This window comes from Phocoena sinus, chromosome 7 (genome assembly GCF_008692025.1).
Source record: "Phocoena sinus isolate mPhoSin1 chromosome 7, mPhoSin1.pri, whole genome shotgun sequence".
Lineage (NCBI taxonomy): Eukaryota > Metazoa > Chordata > Mammalia > Artiodactyla > Phocoenidae > Phocoena > Phocoena sinus.
In genome coordinates, this window is record NC_045769.1 from 2,509,009 (window position 1) to 2,532,216 (window position 23,208).

A 23,208-nucleotide genomic window follows, 5' to 3' on the forward strand; every position below is an offset into this window, starting at 1 on the left:
AAAAAAACAAACAACCCCATCCAAAAATGGGCAGAAGACCTAAATAGACATTTCTCCAAAGAAGATATACAGAATGCCAACAAACTCATGAAAGAATGCTCAACATCATTAATCATTAGAGAAATGCAAATCAAAACTACAATGAGATATCATCTCACACCAGTCAGAATGGCCATCATCAAAAAATCTAGAAACAATAAATGCTGGAGAGGGTGTGGAGAAAAGGGGACACTCTTGCACTGCTGGTGGGAATGTGAATTGGTTCAGCCACTGTGGAGAACAGTATGGAGGTTCCTTAAAAAACTACAGATAGAATTACCATATGACCCAGCAATCCCACTACTTGGCATATACCCTGAGAAAACCAAAATTCAAAAAGAGTCATGTACCAAAATGTTCATTGCAGCTCTATTTACAATAGCCAGGACATGGAAACAACCTAAGCGCCCATCATCGGATGAATGGATAAAGAAGATGTGGCACATATACACAATGGAATATTACTCAGCCTTAAAAAGAAATGAAATTGAGCTATTTGTAATGAGATGGATAGACCTAGAGTCTGTCATACAGAGTGAAGTAAGTCAGAAAGAAAAAGACAAATACCGTATGCTAACACATATATATGGAATTTAAGGGGAAAAAAATGTCATGAAGAACCTAGGGGTAAGATAGGAATAAAGACGCAGACCTACTGGAGAACGGACTTGAGGGTATGGGGAGGGGGAGGGGTGAGTTTTGATAGGGCGAGAGAGAGTCATGGACATATACACACTAACAAACGTAGTAAGGTAGATAGCTGGGGGGAAGCAGCCGCAAGGCACAGGGATATTAGCTCGGTGCTTTGTGACAGCCTGGAAGGGTGGGATGGGGAGAGTGGGAGGGAGGGAGACGCAAGAGGGAAGACATATGGGAACATATGTATATGTATAGCTGATTCACTTTGTTATAAAGCAGAAACTAACACACCATTGTAAAGCAATTATACCCCAATAAAGATGTTTAAAAAAAAAAAAAAAAAAAAAAAAAAAAAAAAAAAAAAAAAAAAAAAAAAAAGTTACAATAACATATCAAAGATGTCCATTGTATTTCTGAAAGCTCTTAACCAGGCACAAGTGCAAAGAACAGCCATGGTCCCAGCTGCTGCGGGCAAGCACGCAGTCGTGACCAGAGGAGGAAGGAGAAGCTGAGGGCTGACGGTCAGCATTCCCCTTCAGCATGCGTGCAGGCACACGGGCCCCAGCGCGTGTCACACCTCACGTGCCCCACACCAGACAGAAGCAGCGGGAGCTGTGCAAACACGCGGGGCGGAGCAGGGGCACTGCTGGCTAAATCACGGCAGCAAACTGATGTTATACACAGGAGAGCCGTGCCCACAAATACCACGCTGAACTGCATGGATGCACACGCATACGTCACTTGGGAGAGATCTGAAATCCAAGCAACTTAAAAAAGAAAAGCTCCCCATGCATTCCGGACACTGAGCGATCACAAGTTAAGGCAACAGAAGTCACCCTTCCCCCCCGCCTCTCTTTTCCATCCAACTGTCTTCCTAGAATTTACAGCATATATTCCGCATGTCACTGCACTTCAAACTCTGCACGTCCCCCCCCGTGGAATTCTCCCAGGACATGATCCCACTAACCACTCATGTGTGCACATCAGTTATTTTATTCCACATCAAGAGAGTCAGGCTGGGGGCGGGGGTGAGGAGGGAAGTGAGGCATAAGCGAGCAGGCGAGAGGCCGTGGGGCCAGATGAGGCACTTCCAGGCTGGCGGGGAATCCAGACCACTCGGGCTGGCCGCTGAGTGGCAGGCGGCTGAGAGGGGCACAAGCAGAAGCCGGCAGCCCTGGCGCCAGAAGGCTCACCACCAGCGCCATCACTCGGGGGTGCCTCAGGTGCCCAGGCCTGAGGTCAGGGGCAGCCTCGCTGAGGAGGCCACACAAACTTCCCGGGAGTGTCTCTCAGGGGATTTGGGGAGGCCAGAGGCCCATCACCCCAGGCTCGTTGCTCTGCCGTGGGCAGGACACAAGCACGCACTTCCTAACAGCTCACACAGCGATCTCAGGGCTTGTTCTTGGACTACCAGGCAGCGCAGACGCTGGGCTCTCCTTCAACCACGTACAGGCCGTTTCAAGACTCCGAGAGAAATTCCTCGGCACGTAAACATACACTGTAGCGAGACTGCGGGTCCCCGACGCTGGATTTCAGAGACAGGCAAACTCAATAAGAAATTCTGTGCTTTGACAAAAGGGCAGCCGACGTTTTATTCTGCAACCAGGAGCATTTTAAAATGAAAATATTGCCCTCTAGTATCACCTTCATTATATAAGAGGACATTTTATCACCCAAATTAGGAAGGATGTAATCTCAGAATAAAAGACAACCCTTTAAATTGAATGAACTTGACTTCCTATATTATTTAACATGTGTCCTTGTACTTCGACCTGCACAGGAGGCCTATGCCGTGGGCGCCGTGACTCTTGCTGCCCCCTGGGGCACAAGCCCAGCCGACCACCAAGATCACAGGCTGTCCCAGCACCATCATGGCCTCGAAGACCCATCCACTGAGAAGAGGGACCACACTCACAAGGACAGCAGTGTACACATCGCAGGGATGGCTTCAGTGCAAAGTGCTTTCACATACATTCTCTCATGTGTCCTCCCAAAAGCTCCATGGGAAAGGCACGGCCAGACCCGGCCCGTGTAAGAGAGCAGCCTCCCTGGGAAGAGGACCTGCTCAAGGCCAGGCGGGAGGCAGCAAGCACAGGAGAGCGCTTCTCTCTAGGGCCGATTTTCCTCTGCTCAGCCTGACCTTGGCTGTAAGTTCCTCTCTTTCTATTTATGCATGAACCTTTTATTTGAAGAATCAATTCATGGAAGCAAGAGGAAAAAATTAAAATGATGGCACTCAGGCCTGGTAACAGAAACATATTCAACATCAGGAAACTGCTAACTGTCCTTTCCTTTTTTAAAACTACCTGTTTAACAACAAGCGCATGTTGACTACAACTTAGCAAATGTCAAAAGAGAACATCAAAAAATAAGCATCACTGCCTGAAACCCTTTTCTGGAACAAGGTAGGGCATACATAAGTAAATAAATACACAAACAGCATAAGTAATATGAAAAGGCACAGATATGTATGACACTGACGGCTTCTGGAAATACATGCAGAAACGCCACCCAGGATGCCACAGCTAATTCTCAGAGGTTCTCAGAGGTGTCAGCGCTGCCTCCACCACACCCCGCCCGCGCCCCCCACCCACCCCCGCCCACCGCCTGTCCGCAGCAGCCAAGGCCCAGGCACAGGACTCCGTTCGGTGGCCGGCAGGCGCCCCAGCGGGGACAACAGCAGGACACTCCCGGGACCAGGCTGGGGGCCCTCGGGCTCCTTCCCATTGGGGCATCATGTCCCTCCCTGTGGAGGGCTCTGGGGCCACAGCCTCCTTAAGTACCACCACATTTCCTGGCTGCGTGGGGCTGGGGCCCCAGGGCTCAGAAACATGATTTTATAAAGTGCTGTGATGGAGAGAGTTACTCTTGCCTATTCTGGATCCTATCCCTGCCAACAAAAGAAAAAGGGAGCTTTAGCAAAGCGTCACTCATAACAAGCAGGAATGCCTTAAGCAGCTATCTACGTTATGTTCAGATTCAGGTTTGGCAGCTGTGAAATGTCAAACTAGGGCCTGAACCTCGAAGTTGCTGGGATTGTGAAAAAATCTCTAAAAGTTGGCTGCACAAAGAGAAAGCCAACCTGTCTCTGCAAAGGAAGAGCTGAGGCCCTGGCCCCTGCGGACCGGCCCTGAGCACACCATGCTCGGGGGCCCCACTCCCCAGCTCAACCTCTCCCCAGTCCCACTGCCTCCCCGGCCAGCTCTGGGCCAGGCCCAACAATGAGCATCGACTCAGTCCGCTCCTTCCAGAGAGATTCCAGAAAAATGGTTCCAACCCCCAGAAGCAAGCCCTGCACTCACTTCACCTGCAAAGGAGGCTGACACCCACTCCGCTGGTGCAGCCCCAAGGTCGCACCGGCATGGCTGGGACCCCCGCACTGGCAGCATTCCCAGATGCAGCTTTCCAGAAGGTCTGAGAACAGAGACACCCTCCTACCCAGGGCCGGGCTGGGGAGGCTCTGTCCCTAACAGACCCCTGAAGAGAACACCAAGCAGGGCAAACTCAGAATGTCCTGCGAGCCTGCACCAAGGCTCACCCGCAGGGACTCCGAGCCAAAGGGCAGCTGCAAGAGCTTAAAGGTAAGGGGAGGGGCTTCCCTGGTGGCGCAGTGGTTGAGAATCTGCCTGCCAATGCAGGGGACACGGGTTCGAGCCATGGTCTGGGAGGATCCCACATGCCGCGGAGAGGCTAGGCCCGTGAGCCACAACTACTGAGCCTGCGCATCTGGAGCCTGTGCTCCGCAACAAGAGAGGCCGCGATAGTGAGAGGCCCGCGCACCGCGATGAAGAGTGGCCCCCGCTCGCCACAGCTAGAGAAAGCCCTCGCACAGAAATGAAGACCCAACACAGCAAAAATACATAAATAAATTAATAAACTCCTACCCCCAACATCTTCTTAAAAAAAAAAAAGTAAGGGGAGCTAACCACTCCTGATACACCTCTCTCAGCCCGACCACGGAGGTGACAAGCCAGCATTGACACACCTCCAGTGACACGAAGCCCCCTCCAGCGGCCCAGCCCACCTCTCGAGCTTCCACACAACCCTTCCCTAAGTGCAGGCAGAGCCCCAGCTGCCCGCAGCTCCTGGCCCAGCCGCAGCCCAGCTCTGGTGTGGTCCCACCACACGTGCCACAGGAACGCAGCTGAGCCCTGGCCTGGGCTGAAGCCCTGCAGCACTCAGCTCCGGCTGCAAAGGGCCACATCGGCCACCCACCCGCAGCTCCTCTCCTCTCAGGAAGCCTCTCCTGACTCCGAGCTCTGAATGCGACCAGCCAAGCAGGCTCCCCGTCCTGAGGAGCAGCACACAGCCCTGTCTCGGGCCTCAGAAGCCATCCAACACTTACGCCTTGGCCACCGCTTGTAATGAGGCGAAGCCTCCAGCGGCTACGCTGGCCCCCCCAAATCATCGACGGCCCCCCCTCAGACCTCATACGTACATATACGGGCCAGCCTGGCTTTCCAACACACGTCCATCCATGACACAGGAGGTGGAGTTCAGAATTCCATCCTCGAGCCACAGAAGACAATGACCAGACACTGCCTGTCTGGTCGGTGGAGACACACGATGACGCTAATAATTAAATAAACCCCTATCATTAGTTCAATTGTTACAAATTAGATTTCTCTTATTGCAGAAAATCCAAACTCAGATTTGAAAGCTGCCCGTTTCTAAACACTTCTAAAGGTCAGAATCACCATGGATCCACACAATGGCCCTGAGGCCTCAAATTACCAGATGTGATTTCCCTGGAAACAGCAGCACCTGGATGCTCTAAAGAGGCAGCCGCTGGCCCACCTGTGCCGACATGGCCACACACCTGGCCACGCAGCCCAGGTGTGAGTGAGCCCTGCCCACAGCCGAGCCGTCCGTTAGGTGACAAGCCAGCTCATTCCTCTCACTTCTCACCACCCCCAGCAGGCCAGGGGAAGCCCTCTGACCTCACTGCTATCCCCTTTCTTCGGTTCTAGGAGCAACTACCAAGACAATTAGGTCCAAAAAAGTGAAGATCAATCAACCAAACAGCAGATGTTTTGTCCACTGAACACAAAGCAACCGAAAGCTTCGAACCATCCAGGAGATGACTGAAGTCTGCACTTTCTGGTATGTGCAGGGACGAGAAGACAGTGCCGCAGGCATCCTCCTCTTTTAGAACTGGCAGTGAACGCTGTTGGACAGTCCTTGGTCCGAATGTAGGCAGTCAATTACTGGCTATTTCAGCGTTGGCCTCCTAAAATCAATCAACTGTCTGGAAGCTCCCCAAAGTGAAATGGCAGAGAACTCATGAGACCTGTTGGCATGATGCTAGGCACAGATAGGTATCAGACAGGTGCAGCGCTGCAGAACTCTGAGCGTTACCTAAAGAGGCTGTGAACAAATGCAGGTATTGACTTTGAGGCAGTAAAGCCAATCCACGTGGCCAGGAAACCATCCTTGAATGAAGACAATTAATATCACGCCTCCGCCACAAGGAGAGAACAGTGAAGCGGCAAGGAAACGGGGTGCGTATGATAAATGTCACACGTCTACCCCAGGAGCACGGGAAACAAACTGGTAAGTTCAGGAAGTGCATCTCTGTACTTTTATAGCAAGACTCCTTTTCATTTCGCGTTAATCAAGCTGAGAGGCAAACGCAGCAGCACAGCCCTGCAAGGTGCTAGTTCCCCCTCCTGGGGAAGTCAGCAGGCCTCCAAGCTCAGCCCGAACTTGCTCACATTTCGAGGCCCATTTCATTAATTTCCAAAACACAGACATTGAGGAAGAACAAAATTAATTTTGTACGAGCCTTTCGGCTGATACCGACCTAAGGACTGCCCGACGCCCCAAGCACCTGAGATGGAATACAATCCGTGAGGACAAGGCTGATTCCGCTTCACCAACAGCCAGGTGGGATTTAGTCAGCAGCACAGGACGTGGTCACAGGGGCAAGAATCGGTGTCGACTGGCTCTGGAGGTTGCTCCCTCCTCACTGCAGTCAACCACTGCTCGCGAGTTCTGCTCATACAGCAGAAACCTTTTTATGGGGTCTGGCAGAGGCAGCGAGGGGATCAGACGGAGTCGGTATTTGCCAAGCGCTCTTCTCACGGCCACGCGGCACAGATTCAGCAAGGTCCTGGGGACACCTGGAACGCATGGGAAGAAAGGGAGAGACAGAGGGAGAGGTTAAATGCCTCTCCTAACCCTACAGACCAAAGGCTGGCTGTGAGGACAAGCGGAGCTGCGCCAACACTCGCTGCCACTTCCCACCTCCAGAGGAGAGCAGGCCCTGGTGAGAAAGGTCTTGCTATCTGCTCAACTCTGTGGAACTCCCTAGACAGAGAAACAGAGCTGGCCACTGCACGCCCCAGCAGGTGTGACAAACTGCCCTCTGTCAGTCTCTGCTCTTGGTCCCTCCCAGAAGCTCCAAGGGGGTCTGAAGGGGACGGGCCGAGCAACACAGGAGGAGGGCAGGCTGACAATTTTGCTCTGGGTCAAAACAGCCTCGCCGTGTCTCTGCCTGTGAAACAGGCATGAACACAGGGAGCCTAACTCTGTCAGTGTGGCTCCAACTGACCATCAAGCAACTCTTTTGGGGAAGGCTCAACAGGACCATGCTTTAATGACTGGTTTAAGGAAAGCCAGTGACAAGAACACAACAAACATAAGTTCTGCGAGAGGTAAGGGACTGGGGAAAAGGTGGTCACTCAGATGCCCTCAAGACCCAGACGGGAAAGGGGCAGGGTGTGGGCAGGTCAGAGGGCGCACAGGGTCAACTTCTGAGTCCTGGAGAGAGAACGACAACAAGTACCAAGCCACGGTTCAACTGCAAACTCTCTGGCCATCAACTGAATTCACTGGCAAAATCCTTCTTCATGAATAAGCAAACTGTAGGCCTCATTCTAACAAAAATCATACCTAGCACACAATGCAGAACAATGGTATTTGAGTGGAACTGAAGAAGGGGACGTGAGGCGCCCTAGAGAAGGAAGGGCTTGCGATTTGCTGTAAAGCAAACACTTAAAAGCCATAAACAGCAGTGAAAGAATCTGGGATCACAAAGCAGCGCAAAGGGGTAAAGAGAACATAATTCTAGGAGCTCTGAGAACATGCACTTTGATAGGTTTCTTGGTATTAAATCTTAGTGTCTGGGAATTTAAAAAGAGAAGACCATTCTGGAAGACCACTCTAGAAAATTCCTAGTCCTCACAGAAGGCTGTGACCAAGTGATTAGTTGGAGGTTGTTTTTTTTTTTAAATTGCTACAACTTGGTTCATTCAATTGACTTGAAGAGACTGCCAGTCAGGGTTCAACTAAGGCCACTTACTTCTGGCCTCTTTAAAGACCTGCAGAGCCTCAGGGTCTACTTTCCTTCTGCCTCTCGACTCTGGGCCCAAGGATTCCCACTTCACCAGGTTCAGGTTGGCTCCGAACTCCACAAGCAGGCTAACGAAGGCCGCCTCACAGCCGTGACGCAGGACAGCATCCATGACGCACCCGGGGGAGCCCCTGTAGAAGCCCTGCGTATTTACGGGACCATTGCAGTTGAAGTCCGGGTTTGCCCCAGCCTGCAGGAGCAGCTTGAAGCACTGGAGGTTGTGGTAGGCTGCGCTGATGTACAGGGGGCAGACCACCAAGGAGGTGAGCCGCCGGGAGAAAGGGGGCTGGACGTCAGGAGTCAGGTGGTGGTTGACATCGACATCGGCCCCGTACCTGCAGGGTAGACACACGGACAGTGAGACCTCACAGCAGGCCAACCGCAGTCAACGCATCCCCACGGCACCCGGTGGAGATGGGCCCGAACTCCAGGAGCGCTGGGAGCACCGGAGAGCCCCCCAGTCACAGTGGTCCCGTGACCACCAGCAGGTTCCATGGTAGTTAGGAACCTTGGAATCCACTCACGCAAAAGAACTCGTAAGGGAGTTCTTTCAAACCTTTGAAGATCCAACAATCCCATGGCTATTTTAACTATTTCAAAGCAAAGAAAAAGAAGGAAAACTTCCAAATTCAGCTTATGAAATTAACAAAACAATAATCTCCAAACCTGACAAAGGCCACACCATAAAGAAAAACTACCAACTAACTGCACTTATGAATATCAACTTAACAACCTCCAATAAAACGTTAGCAAAGAGAATCTAAAAACATTAAGAAAGCAATATACAATGACTTCATGGGGGTTATTCCAGGGGGTAGTTCTTAAATTAGAAACTCTATTAACATAATCCATCATATTCATAGAACTAAGGGGAAAATCCATGATTATCTCCATAGATGCAAAAAAAAAAGGCATATAACAAAACTCAACACTTAAGCATGTTTGCAAATACTTAATAAAAAAGAAAGTAAGGGATATTTCCTTAACATGATAAAAAATATTTCCTCAACCCAGAAGTCAGCCTCTCGCCTAGCAGGGAAACAGAAGCAGCAGCTCTGCCGGGAGCAAGGTACACAGCCCCACTTTCCAGCCCACTCGTTTTAAAGACTCTTTTTTTTTTTTTTTTTAAGTACTAGTGCAATTAGACAAGAGAAAGCAATTAGCTGACTAAAATTGGAAAGGAAGAGGTAAAACTTTCCCTATTTACAGAGAATATAACTGTCTGGAAAGCCTTAAATAATTAATGAAAATGCAGTTAACAAACAATGAGAGAATTTATTAAAGTAGCAAGTTTTAAACCAACAGCCTTCTATATACAAAAACAAGTTGAAAGATAAAATGAAAAAGACCTCATTTCTGATAGCAAAATAAATTTTAAAGTGAGATATCTAAGCATAAACTTAACAGTATATGTCCAAAATTTGCATGAGTAAAATTATAAAATACTACTGAAAGTCACATAAGTAGACCTAAGGAAATAGAAAGACATACTGTAGTCTTAGACAAGAAGACTCACTATCATTAAGATGTCATTTTCCCTAAGCTTATTATATAAATGAAAATACCCTCCCCAGAACTAAATAAGTTGACTATAAATGTAAATACATAAAAATAACATCCCTGGAGCTACATAAGTTGATTATAAAGTTGATTTGGAAGATCAGGAAAAGATATAAAAACAAAGCTTTTTTAACATAAGTAAAGTAAAACAATAAGTTACAAATTGGGAAATGTTACATCCTTAATATATAAAGACCTTCTAAAAGGAAAAGATCAACAGCTCTATAGATAAATGAGCCAGAGATGGATACAGACACGTGGAAACAGCTCTCAACCAGATGAAAAGATGCTCAGCCTCACTCATAACAGAAATGCAGATTAAAACTACTCGGAGACACCACTTCTCACCTATCACACTGGGAAAAATCCAAAAACGTATTGACCGAGCTTTAAAGAAAAAGGAAGTCTTATTCATCGCTGGGGGCCAGGCATAATGCAGCAATCCCTGTAGAGGGAAATCTGGTGATAGCTGGCAAACTTACCTATGCATGTACCCTCTGACGCACCAATCACAACTCCTGGAATCTAGTCCCAAGACACATTTGCAAAACTCTGAAAAGATGCATACACAAGGCAATTCATTAAAACAGTACCCGTAATAGCCAAAGGCAGGAAACGAGCCACAGGTTCGTCAAGAGGGCCTGGCCCATCCACATAAAGGAGCACTGTACCAGCTGAATAGGAATGAGGACCAGGGCTAAGGACTGCTCTGCAGTGACCTCCAGGACACCCTGATAAGTGAGAAAAGCAGGACGATGAACGTGAAGTATGCCACTGTTTATCCTGGGGAGGAGGCTGCGATACCAATGTGTACATGACACACACCTAGACACATACCTGCCTATTTTTTAATGATGGAAGGATAAACCACAAAACTTTTTTTTTTTTTTTTTTTTTTCACAAAACTTTTTAAATGGTTATCTATAGGGCAGGGATGAAGCAGATGAGGATAGAAGCTAGACTGCTCTTAATATACTTTGTTTTATAGATTTGACTTTGGAACCATGTAAATACATACTATAAAAAATTAGGGGTTTCCCTGGTGGCGCAGTGGTTGAGAGTCCGCCTGCTGATGCAGGGGACACGGGTTCATGCCCCGGTCCGGGAAGATCCCGCATGCCGCAGAGCGGCTGGGCCCGTGAGCCATGGCCGCTGAGCCTGCGCGTCCGGAGCCTGTGCTCTGCAACGGGAGAGGCCACAACAGGGAGAGGCCACAACAGTGAGAGGCCTGCATACGGAAAAATAAATAAATAAATAAACAGCAATCCTTAAAAACTGCAAGCAAAAAGAAATACTTTAACCCAACTGTGTACCCAGTTGGTGCCATCATGTCCTGCCCGCCAGGGTGGCTCTTCTTTTCAGGCACACTGAACCTCCAGAGGAGCCAGCCCATTCCCAGCATGATTCACCTAGAAGGACCCAGGACAGGATGCACAGCAAGGCAGCCTCGCGCAGCCCCCAGAGGTGGGAGCGTTGATGACAGTCCCTGAGCTGATCTGTATGACTGCCCAGAAGCTCTCCTCTTCTGACTCCCAGAGACAGCCCAGATGTGAGGATGAATCTCACACAGGCCAATGCAGGGGCTGCCTGACCCGGAAGCCTCCTTTTCCACCAGAGCCAATCTCTAAACGACTCTACAGGCAGAGCTTTCAGGATCCCCTCAAGGGACCTGCCCTTGTCCTTGCACCCAAGGACGCCCAAATACATGGCTTTCTATGGGACATTTAGGGTTCTCCCAGGCCAAGCACAAACTACCAACTGGGTCATTTTACACTAAGTGGGGGCCACTGACTACAGCAGGGAGGGCGGCCTGCTCAAGCTGTTGGAGTCCTGGCCGAGTGAAGAGGGTGCTTCTAAGGATGCTGCCTTGCAAGGGTGCTACAGCCCGCGGCGGGGGAGGAGGCATGTGTGGGAGGGGCAGCGGCACAGGAGACTGGTTCAATGTGGGGGATTGGCAAAGTAAGTTAACATGTTAAAGGTAAGGGAACCACATCTCTCAATGTTGCAAAAGAATAATAAATTTGGAAAGGGAGAAAAGTAGGATGAACCCTGTGGTGCTGGACTGGATTAGAGGCATCAGGGTGAACTCTTTAACTGTCAACGTATAATAGATACAGAAATGTAGACAGAAACATGTTTAAGTAACCTTAGCTCTGTCCAGTAGGAGAAGCTGAGAACAGTGACACCCCATAAGCAATAAGCACTCCTAGTGTCCACATCTTGGCTTTTAAATAGCATTCGCCACACAAAGAAACCAGGATTCCTTGGAGAAATGACTAACTCCAGGGATGAACCAGGCAAAGTACACAAGAGCCGAGAATAATTGTAACTCCACAGGAAACCATGAGTCTATCATAAATAAATGAATAAATTAAAAATCTGAGGAGGAACAGGATATATACATGGTTCCAAAGTACCGAGCCACAAAAATATTTTTTAATCACAGAGGGAAAAAGAGGAGCTTTACAATGGAAAAAGCTGGCAGACGCCACCTTAACCAAAAGATGAAAGTGAACATCAGCAGTATTGGGACCAACTGAAAACACGTGCAGCCTGAGAGGATGTAATGAGAAGAGCACAGCCCCACTTCTGTGAGACTGCGGCCCGAAAGGCGTTACCCAACTCTTCCGTGAGTAAACATTAGCCAGCACCTGTGTACTTGAGCGTCCACTGCCCTAGACAGTGCTGCGGTGCCTCACACATTTTGTCATCACATATTTCAGCTGAATTAGGAAATGACAAAATGTAGGCAGTAATGATGATGGGGCCTGACACGCAGGGGCCCGGGCAGAGGGGAGAGCATCGTTTTCCATGCCTTAATGGAAATAGCTGGCCGACACTCACAGCCAGCAATCATGTTTTATCACCCGTCTCTTCAGCACTACTGCAAGCATCCGAAGGAACGTGCCCCTAGAAGCGACACTGCTGCCTGTCAGCAGCACAGAGCTGAGGAAGACAAAGGACAGCACACAGACCAATGAGCTCCCATGACAACCTGCTTCCCCACTGACGCCATGCAGCATCGTCAGCCACTACAAATGCAAGTATCACCCAGTGTTCTCCACGATACCCTAGGAGTGACAAGAGGAACATTCTAAAACACATACCAAACCAAGCAGAAGCCGATATTTCATTTCACACACTCAATCAATTAAGAGAACTAGATTTCAAGCAGTGACATCGTTTTGCCTCCTTATTCTTACGGATATGTCTTCTAGAATGTTTGTAATCTGGGGCAATATGACAATCTGGTATTAGCTGAGCTGTGGGAAAGACAGTCCTTCATCCACTCATAGAAATATAATGGATGGGATCCAGTTAATTTTAATCCTGAATATTTTCCAAAATTCCCCTACTGCTTTTAGTATCACTGGCAAGGAACCACCAGGACGACTCAATAAATCAGTATAACTTCTGCACATACAGAAATACCACTCCTTACCTTTTTAAAAAAACATCAGTAATATATATCAAGGGAAATGAGAAGTAACAAAATGAAGGTTACTTGCAGAGGGACACCAAATCACAACAGTGACAGAAGAGAGCCCTGCCTATGAGGGACAATGACACAGGGAAGGCAGGAGCTGCCGTTTAGATTGTGTTTAGATTGTATTAGCTGTTCAGTAACTTAACCCCGTTTTCCAAAAGTCAATTATCTGGTAATTTAGGATCCAGAAAACTTTTCAACAGAATAATATATGCTCTTGGTACCTCACTGTAAAAGTAATGTCCTGTACTCCAGCGGGGCAGCAAAATGTCTTAGTAACGTTTCCTCAAGAAGGGCACCTGTAAATATATCTGAAAGTCAAGCCTGCAGTTAATTCAAAGCAGTTGCACATCATGAATTGACTGAAATGCCCTATGGGATTTCTGGAACCAAGATGAAATTTCATGGATTGATCCTACTGAAAAACATTTCCAAATTAATGACTTACATTCTCCAAGATGCAAAGATACGGGACTGAGGTGATTTAGATTATCAGGCTAGAAATCCTTCTAAAGAAGGGGAAAAAAGCATCATCACGTCTTCATCACCCTCCAGTATAACCACCATATCATCCTCAATTATCTTTCCAAAACTCAATTCCATAGCCATTTAATATATAAATCCTTTTGATATAATAAATATATTCTCAGTACCTAATTTAAAAAACCATATCCTGCACTGGGCGAGGGGGACGCCAGGTCCCCGCTCCTCAGAAGACCCCCAATGCAGCCCGTAACAATGCTGTAACCCTCTCCTGTAATACTTTCCCACACCGACAACGGGCTACCTGAACTGCACTCAGTCCAGCCACAGAACAAACAGCCTCCAGAGCCAGGGGGCGGTGGTGGGGGTGGCGGGGGCTGCTGGGCAAGGAAGCATCTTTAGTAGAAAGAAGTCACTGGAGACATGAGACTGAAAATGCAATCTGGCTCAAATTTTTAAAAAGGTAACCGTTAGTACAATTAAAAGAAGACCAGAAACCGTCTAAAACCACAGAAAGGGAAAGCAAAGAAAACACAGATCATGGAAAAAAGATATAAAATAAAGGTACAGTTAAGACACAGAAAGACAACAGTAATAGACTTAACATCAGCTATGGCAACAATGTTAACTGTATTAAAAAACAAAGAATCCCTTTATCCTACAAAAGCTTCTTGCTTTTCACCCCATTTTGCAGCTCTCGGAGACTATCCACTTCCTGAAGTGTGAAATAAAAGTTCATTTGTATCACCTAAAAAAACAAAAGAATCCCAGACAGTCAAACAGTAAAAGTGAGCTCACAAAGAATTACTTAAACCCACTAAGATGAAAACTAAAAGTTACAGATTGCTACATAAATGAGCCCTCAATGAAACCAATGGTTTCCTTTTGGTTTGATAAAGGGCACAATCCATAAGCAAGAACTTTCATGAGCCCAATGAGCATCAAAATATGGTAAGCGGGGCTTCCCTGGTGGCGCAGTGGTTGAGAGTCCGCCTGCCGATGCAGGGGACACGGGTTCGTGCCCCGGTCTGGGAGGATCCCACATGCCGCGGAGCGGCTGGGCCCGTGGGCCATGGCCGCTGAGCCTGCGCGTCCGGAGCCTGTCCTCCGCAACGGGAGAGGCCACAACAGTGAGAGGCCCGCGTAACGCATAAAAAAAAAAAAAAAAAAATATGGTAAGCAAAATTATTAGAAATACAAGGGGAAACTGACAAATCACAACAGTAATTACAGACTTCTCTGAATTTGGGGAAGATCCAATGGTTAAAGACGTAAAAAAGAGAGAGGAAGTCTGAATAACATAACTGAGGCTGTCATCTTGTACTATACAAATAAAACCCTGTGGTTATATACTTTGTTACAAGTATCCACAATAACGTAGTTGGACATTAAAAAATAATTTTTAACAAGCCCAAAGAAGGGCTTCCCTGGCGGCACAGTGGTTGAGAGTCCGCCTGCCGATGCGGGGGACGCGGGTTCGTGCCCCGGTCCGGGAGGATCCCACGTGCCGCGGAGCGGCTGGGCCTGTGAGCCATGGCCGCTGAGCCTGCGCGTCTGGAGCCTGTGCTCCGCAACGGGAGAGGCCACAACAGTGAGAGGCCCGCGTACCGCAAAAAAAAAAAAAAAGAAAAAAAAAAAAGAAAAAGAAGAAAGCTTAGCAGACACAGCCAAAGCTATAGGCAAAGGTAAATTCATAACCTTGAAAGTTTACATTATTAATCAAGAAAAAAATAAATAAGCATGCAACTCAGAAAGTTAGGGAAAATATTATGGAAAATTAAGGAGAATGGGAAAAAATAAAGATAAAAACAGAAATTAATCAGTAAGTAAAAAAATAAGAGAACTGATAAAGCTAAGAGGCAGCTCTTTAGAAAGACTAACAAAATAGACAAATCCTCTAACAAGTCTAATCGGAGAGAGAGAGAGAGAGAGAGGAAAAAAAGGCAAATGCCGAAAACAAGAAATGAGAATGTAGCTGTGAGAACGTGCTGATGCGGCCACGCTCCCCGTGGTGGCCGTCGCAAGGGCAACGGTGGCCCAGCCCCTGTGGTACTGACCTGATGAGGGCCTTCAGGATGTCTGCCCTGCCCACCCGGGAGGCGTGGTAGACAGGGGTGCTGCGGTGGTGCCGGCTTCCATTGGGGTCGGCGCCGGCTTCCAGAAGGATCTGGGCGCTCTCCAGGTGCCCGTTCACCACGGCCACGTACAGGGCCGTCTGTCCCTTCACGTCCACCAGGTCCACCTCAGCCCCCTTCCGGATCAGGAAGTCCACGCAGTCCCCGTGGCCTGCAGTGGCCGCGATGCGCAGTGGTGTGCAGGGCAGCCAGCCGCAGCACCACACAGACTTCTCGTTGATGCGGCTGAGAGAGAGCACAGGGAGCCAGGCTGGGAGGGGCGCTGGGAGACCGGCCGGCCGCTCCAGCTCCTCTCAGGCGGGACCCTGAGACAGGGAGCAGGAGGGCAGCCTTCGCTTTAATAGTGCTTCCAGGTGCTCGGTTCATGAAAGGCTTTCACAGAGCCACCCTGCTGGGTCCACGCCTGAGGCAAGACAGGCAATAAATTACGAGCCCAGTTCTACAGATGAGGAGATTCGAGGCGCAGGTAAGACTGCTGAGCACTAGAGTTAAGATCTCCAATTTCCTGACTCACGTCCAAAGCTCTTTGCTCCACGAAGGGGAGAAGGGCCTGCCCGGGAGGCAGTGCAGGATGGAGGACAGCATACCTGCTCGGGACCTGGGTCAGGGCCCCGAGGCCCCTCTTCACCAGCTACTACCTGTGAAGGTCTGAGGCTGGACCGCTCTCTGGGCCTCGGTATCCTCACTGGGGCTAGGTGACCACTGTGGTCCCTCTACCTCTGACACAGCACAAAGGACAGCCTGCAGGAATCACCACACTCCTGGCCAGCAGCAGCAGAGGGAAACCGTCCAGACTCAGCCCTCATTGCAAGTGACACTCAAACCACAACTCCCCATCGAGGGATGCCAGTGTCATGCAATGCACGGACCCATCATGTCACCAGCTGAGGCTCTTCACCTCAAGCTCCCAGCGCAGCTCTGAACAAAGCTGAGGAATACAGATCATTAAAGCAGTGACCCAGAAACATGCAACAGGTCAGGGTTCCTCCTTCAGCTGGTTACTAGCTTCCACTAGCCAAGGAGGCCAAGGAATGCTCCAAGGACTCATCACCAAAGAACTACATAGCAAGAGCAAAATATCGTCAAGAAACCAGAGATTCACTGAACCTGAGTGAAAGAAAGAAAAACGGTACTTGAAAAAGCAATATGAACATACTTGGTCTATTTTAGTAGCTTAACTCTATTCTACTGTTATATCTGCAAATTTAAGGTTTTCTTTGGACTTGAGTCATTCGTGTTAAATATTCATGTGCAATCCACCTCATTTCTCTTTATGACGATCCTTTCTGGCTCCAAACTTTTTTATTTTTGACATGAATATCTATTCTAATGAAATAATGCTAAGACATCAGAAGGGAAAGAAGAAAGACACCTATTCTTGTATTGTTAGAAATCCTTCTCTTGGGAACTGTCCACGAAAAGTGGTATAAGTTTCAGTATCAACACACAGGCATTTCTTCTATCAACTCACTGGCATCCTAGCCCTGGAGGGAAAACAGAAACACAGACAGAGCCTGAAGGATTTTCTGGTTGCAGGTGAGTTTCAAGTCTACTTGAGACTCCAATCTTAGACACACGGAGAACAGGCAGAGTCTCTGTGCTCCCCGGGTGTCTCGAGTGGGGAAAAGTAACAGCAAGACTCCGATGCCATGAGGGGCTTGAGCCGGTCTGGAGGAGCTGGCAGGATGTGGCAAGGCAACAGGCAGGGCGCTACCAACAAAAGGAGCATGTCCCTGGGTAATGAGACAGCTGGCCAGAGGCTGAGCCCCAGGCCCTGGAGGCAGATGACTGAGGCCCTGAGAAGCCAGAGGAGAGCGCGTCAGGAACTCTGTACAGGTTTGCTCCGTCAGGAAGTCCGGACCCAAAGGGGGATAACGATGCAATAATTAAGGGAGGAGAATTTATGCATGCGCCTCAGGATAAAGAGCCAGAAGACTCGCAAGGGAGCAGGGCCGCTGTTGGAGACAGTAATGGCGCTGTCGTCGAGGGTAACGTCAGGGAAGCTGACGCCCAGAGAGCACCAGAAGTTGCTGGGAAATATAAAGGTGACAGAACTGGACTTGAACTCGGGTCTCTCTGCCCTCGCCATCAGGCTGTCGCCTACAAGTCTGACCACGCTTCCGGCAGTCCCCTTTTATCCCATCCTCGGAAAGTGGAAACGCTCAGGGTCTCCACCTGCCAATCGGAGACCGCTGGGCCTCCCTCACAGCTCCCGAGCCTTAGCTGCGTGCAGACCCACAGGCCAAACCCTGGGCAGCCCCGGGGCGGGCAGCGGCGCTCACCTCCGGTAGCTCTCCTCCTGCAGCAGGCTCCGGAGGGTCTGGAGGTCCCCCACGTAGGCTGCATCGTGGAGCCTCGTGTCCTCACAGCGCTCCAGCGGATGGTCACAAAACTGCTCCCTCAGCCACTCCTTCAGATTCGGACCTGCACTGAAGAGAGGGGCGCCTGTCAGCTCAGGGAAGCCTTGCCAGCACCAACTGTGAGGGGCCGCCCTCGGCCGCCAGCCCCGCCTCTCCCCAACACGGGTGCTCTCCAACTCTCAAGAACACATCATTCCCCTGCTCCAGAAGCTTCCAGAGCCAGGAAAATGTAAAAAGTTTCCCTTAATGAAGCTAGCACACTCCTGACACCAAACCTGGCAAGGTTTTAAAACTCTGATGGAGTGGGTGATAATAAGCCAAAACTAGTTAAGGATAAAGATCCTAAATAAAATATTAAAAAAGTGAAATTTAAAATATGTATCAAAAAAGTCACCATAAAATTACTCTAATTCATTCCAAGAATGTCTCAGTATTGGGAAAAACCATATAATCAGCTGCTACGTTACAAAAGGACACCTGACTTTGGCAAAACTCAACAGCCAGAAAAACACTGCTGCTTGTAAACCTGAATGACTCTGCCATGTGATCTGGGTAATGGCCTCGCCACGCGGGAGTCCCCGTGAGTGACAAATGTGATGGTAACCTAAGATGGGTGTACTTTTCTGAATATAAGCTGCACCGCAGTAAAAAGGAAAATTTTTAAATACATGCATACAAATAGAAAGCCAGCCCTATATAATGAAGATAGAAAACAGAAAAACAATAAAGACTAGAATAAATGGTGAAAACCACACCATGTACTTGAGTGAGAGTCAATGCTAGGAAAATTTTAAGTGATACCAAATAAATTAAGAGGTTTAACAAATCTCTTTGGGGTTTTTATATGAAATGTGACAAAAATCTTCTAGAAGTTTATTTGGAAATAAAAATAAGAATCACTTTTTGTTTTTTTTGTATGTATGAGAAGAGATCTATCCTACTAGATAATAGAAATTCTCTCTCATCAGGATAAAAAGATAAATAAATCAAACAATCAACTGCCCAGAAAAGAGCTTAGTATAAAAAACTTGGTACGTGAGAAATGGGCAACAAAATCAGTGAGGAATGGGAGGAGTAGCTGCTATAAACTGAATGTTTGTGTCCCCAAAAATGTCCTGCCAAATAGTATGCTGGGAGTCCTAACCCCCAAGGTGATTAGTAAGAGGCAGGACCTTTAGTAGGTAGGACCTTTAGGTCATGAGAGTGGAGCCCTCATGAATGGGATGAGTGCCCTTATAAAAGAGACCCTGGAGAGCTCCCTCACCCCCTCCACCACATGAGGACACAGTGAGAAGACAGCCGCCTAGGAACCAGGAAGCAGGCCCTCACCAGACATCAAATCTGCCAGTGCCTTAGTCTTGGACTTGCCAACCACCAGAGCTGTGAGAAATAAACTTCTGTTGTTTATAAGCCATCCAGTCTATTCTGTTATTACATCCTGAATGGACTAGAACAAGTACCATTGATCACTTAACAACGCAGGTTTCATCTGCAGGGGTCCACTCACACGTAGATATTTTCAACAGTAAATAGCACGATACTTCACAATCTGTGGCTGGTTGAATGCACAGATGCCTAGGAACCTCGGATGCAGAGGACCGGCTATAAGTTACATGCAGATCAACCCCCAAGCTGTTCAGCAGTCAACTGTAGTCAACAAATTTGTACACTTAGATACCTACAGCTGACCCTTGAAGAGCATGGTCTGAGCTATGTGGGTCCACTCACACATGGATTTTTCTCACTAAATACATACTACACTACACAATCCGCAGTTGGCTGAATTCTTTTTTTTTTTTTAATTTTTAATTTTATTTATTTTTGGCCGCATTGGGTCTTTGTTGCTGCGCGGGCTTTCTCTAGTTGCAGCGAGCGGGGGCTACTCTTCGTTGTGGTGCGTGGGCTTCTCACTGCGGTGGCTTCTCTTGTTGCAGAGCACAGGCTCTAGGCACGCGGGCTTCAGGAGTTGTGGCACGTGGGCTCGGTAGTTGTGGCTCACGGGCTCTAGAGCACAGGCTCAGTAGTTGTGGCACACGGGCTTAGTTGTTCCGCGGCATGTGGGATCTTCCCGGACCAGGCTCGAACCCGTGTCCTCTGCATTGGCAGGCGGATTCTTAACCACTGAGCCACCAGGGAAGCCCCTGGCTGAATTCTTAGATGCAGAACCTCGAACATGGAGGGCCAACTGTAAAGTTTTATGGGGATTTTTGACTGTGCAGGGGTTTGGCAACCCCCACCCCCTGTGTTGTCAAGGGTCAACTGTAATTGAGTTCTTCACCTCACACTGGAGCCCAAAATATCTCTTTATAAACATAATTGCACAGAGAGGGGCATAAGGAAAGAGCATGAACTCAGACGGCCTTCATTCAAGTCCCCACCGTGCCAGCTGTCCTAGTGGTGGACTCTCTCCAATGCTGAAGTTGCTTTTTATATTCAAACCAAATCTCTTTCGAGTACCTACTGTATACAAGTCTGGGCCATAGGACAACAGGGGTGATGCGTACGGTTCCTTACACTGCACGATTTGATAGTTCAATGGCAGAGGTAAGACACAAAGGCCACAGGCAGGTGGGCAGAGCAGCGAGGGTTCACAAACGCATGGGTCACTCGAGCTCATGCCACAGCCAGATCTGCAGCAGGTCAACAGGCAGGCATCAAGGACCCCTTGGGCCCCCATGCCAACGCTCCTTCGGTAGTTATCCTCCACTGTAGTTATCCCACAGTTTCACTGCACAGGCTGAAAAAGTTCAAAGTAGGGGTAAGATTCAGAAGGTGTAAGGAGGCTCTGACAAACTTTTGCTAAGTTCTCCTCTAGGTCTCCCTTTGCTGGCCCCTTTTTGACCCACTACCTGCCCAGCTCAACACAGCCTCCTCTCCCCCAGCTCCAGCTCCAAGATATCTTTAAGTTTGCATTTTTCTGATCAGCTTCTCCAATGACAACACAATTACTCGACACAGCACTTAAGCTTTAACTGTGGCCCCTCTACTCCCAGGCCTGCAACACACTCAACAGTAAAACAGCACCACCCGGATATTGACAAGAGTGCCTCCATAAGGCAGAGCCAGTCTTCCTGCCACAAGACTCTTCTCCACGCTGGGAAGCAGCTGCCAGTCCTCTTCCCCCAGGTGAACACCTCTCAGTCCCTCCCGCACTCTCCCATGAAGTGATGTCCCAGACCCTAAGGTCCTGGCTGCCCCTGGGGTCAAAGTCAATACCAACCAAAGCCCAGGACAGAAGAGGCTTTGTTTGTATTTTTATTCACTGCAGTATCCCCACCCCCCAGCCAGGTCCAGCCAATAGCAGGTCCTCAATAAACCGTTTGTTGGATGAATGAATGGATGGAGGGAGGGATGAAAGGCACTACTTGCACCCGTCTCCAAAACAACATTATACCTTAAGTTTTGGCACATTTAAGAGTAATAAGCTCCTTAGTTTATTACTAACTAATAAACTCTTTGGAGGGCTATCTCTCCAGAGACACAGATGAGCGTGTAAAGTCCAGAGCACATAGAAGCATTTGGTACCCGGGGAAAACTGAGACAACAGACAAGGAGGGCACCTCCGCCCACCCCCCGACCCCGCAGGTTAAGAGGAAACCTCTCCCGAAGGCGGGCAAACACACGTCCCCGCAAATTCACATTTGTTTGGCAGGAATATTTCAAGGTGGAGACCCTCAGTCAAATGGCTATTTTGGGCGCGAGCCTTTCGAGCCGCCTAAACCGAACTATGGCACGGCTGCCTCCTCTGCCGGTGGGCAAGGGCCCCTGGACCTGCTGTGTCACTGACAGCTCGCTGGGGGTGGCGTTATCGCTGTCCCTGGCCTGTGCGGGGAGGGGGGCGGTTGTTGAGGGGAACCGATGCCAGGATGCAGAGAAGGCACCCGCCCTCCCGGGAGCTGACCTCTGGGGGCTCTCCCGACCGCTGCGCTCACAGCTGGAGGATGACCCACGTCCTCTCTTTACAGCTGGGGGTCCCATCCAGCCCTAGAGGCCAGCCGGCTGGCAGTTACGGTGCAAGTTCCACAGGAGGGGAAATCGGCGCGAGGGCTGGTCTCGCGAAACCGGGCAGCCGGGCATCCCGTGAGCCGCGCTGACCGACCCCCGGCTGCGGGGCGCGGCTCCGTGGGCCCGGGCCGGCCGCAGGGCAACACGCAGGGCCCCGGCCCGGGCAGCCGCCCCGGCCCCCCGCCGCCCCGGGGCCCGGCGGCCGCGCGCACGTTACCTGCGGGCCCAGGTCCGGCCCGCCCGCCGCCCTCCGCCATGGGTGCCGGCCTTCGGCCAGTCGGCAGCTCGCCTCCCCCGCGGCCCCCGCCCGGAGCGCCTCCCGCAGACCGGAAGCAGCGCGACCGCGACCACTTCCGGCGCCTCGGGCTGTGGGCCGCGTCGGGGGCGCGGCTTCCGGCGGGCGCGTGCCTCCCTCAGGGGCTTCTGGCGCCTCTACAGGGTGCCAGGGCGTCCACCTCCCGCTTCGCTCCCGATGTGAGGACGAACGAGCGCCGGCGCTGGGCGCGCACTGTCAGAGACGTGTGCTCGGGGGTGCGGGCTGTCGGGGGTGCGGGCTGTCGGGGGCGCGCGCCGTCGGGCCCCACCGGGGCTGTGTTTCGCCACAGAAGAAGCAGAGGAGTCTGGGAAAACACGCTCACCTGAGGGACGGAGCTAATTTGCATGTTCTGGGAACTCTGGTTGGTCGGGCCCGTCCCCGCCCCCACGGAAAGGGCGAGGCCTTCTGCCGGGAGGGTGTGGGCGGGGCCGCGGGATGTTCGCGCCGGTGTTTGAATCCCACCCGAGCCGGGCTGATGGGGCGTCCCCAGGGAGTGCCGGCTGAAGGAGGCCTGCGCCGGGCAGCGATGGCTCAGCGCCAGTGTGTCCCCGCGCGCTCAGCCGGGGGCTGGGAGCAGCCCCGGGAGAGCGTGGACGTGAAGGTGGGGGACTTTCAGCTCTGTTCCTTGCAACAGATTCTGTTGGAGAGGCACGGCACGGCTGGGCATATATTACTGTGGTATTAGATGAATGCCCCCCGAAATTCCTTCCATGAAGTCAGGGATCTTGTCTATCAAATTACTGTAGCCCAGTGCCTGACACAAAGCGTTTATTGAATAAATTAGTGAACCAAGGAATAACTTTTCTTGCCCACTCGCTTATTAAAATAAC

At 49.9% G+C, this 23,208-nt stretch overlaps 1 protein-coding gene across 4 annotated transcripts; it reads right to left on the minus strand.

Moving 5' to 3' along the window:
• Nucleotides 1-1,059: 1,059 nt before the first annotated feature.
• Nucleotides 1,060-22,647, minus strand: ASB1 (ankyrin repeat and SOCS box containing 1). 4 transcript variants are annotated; one of them, XM_032636839.1, is made up of 5 exons: nucleotides 22,280-22,647; nucleotides 17,980-18,121; nucleotides 15,620-15,922; nucleotides 7,982-8,367; nucleotides 1,060-6,800 (listed from the first exon to the last, which is right to left on the minus strand). In XM_032636839.1, exons 1-5 carry the CDS (start codon nucleotides 22,317-22,319, stop codon nucleotides 6,595-6,597), a joined length of 1,077 nt encoding a protein of 358 aa, XP_032492730.1. In that variant the 5' UTR covers nucleotides 22,320-22,647; the 3' UTR covers nucleotides 1,060-6,594. The 4 variants fall into 4 exon arrangements, with proteins under 4 accessions (XP_032492730.1, XP_032492729.1, XP_032492731.1 ...); XM_032636838.1 differs by lacking the exon at nucleotides 22,280-22,647 and adding an exon at nucleotides 21,959-22,264 and having other exon boundaries at nucleotides 17,980-18,126; XM_032636840.1 differs by lacking the exon at nucleotides 22,280-22,647 and adding an exon at nucleotides 19,518-19,955 and having other exon boundaries at nucleotides 17,980-18,126.
• Between the last annotated feature and the right edge of the window lie 561 nt (nucleotides 22,648-23,208).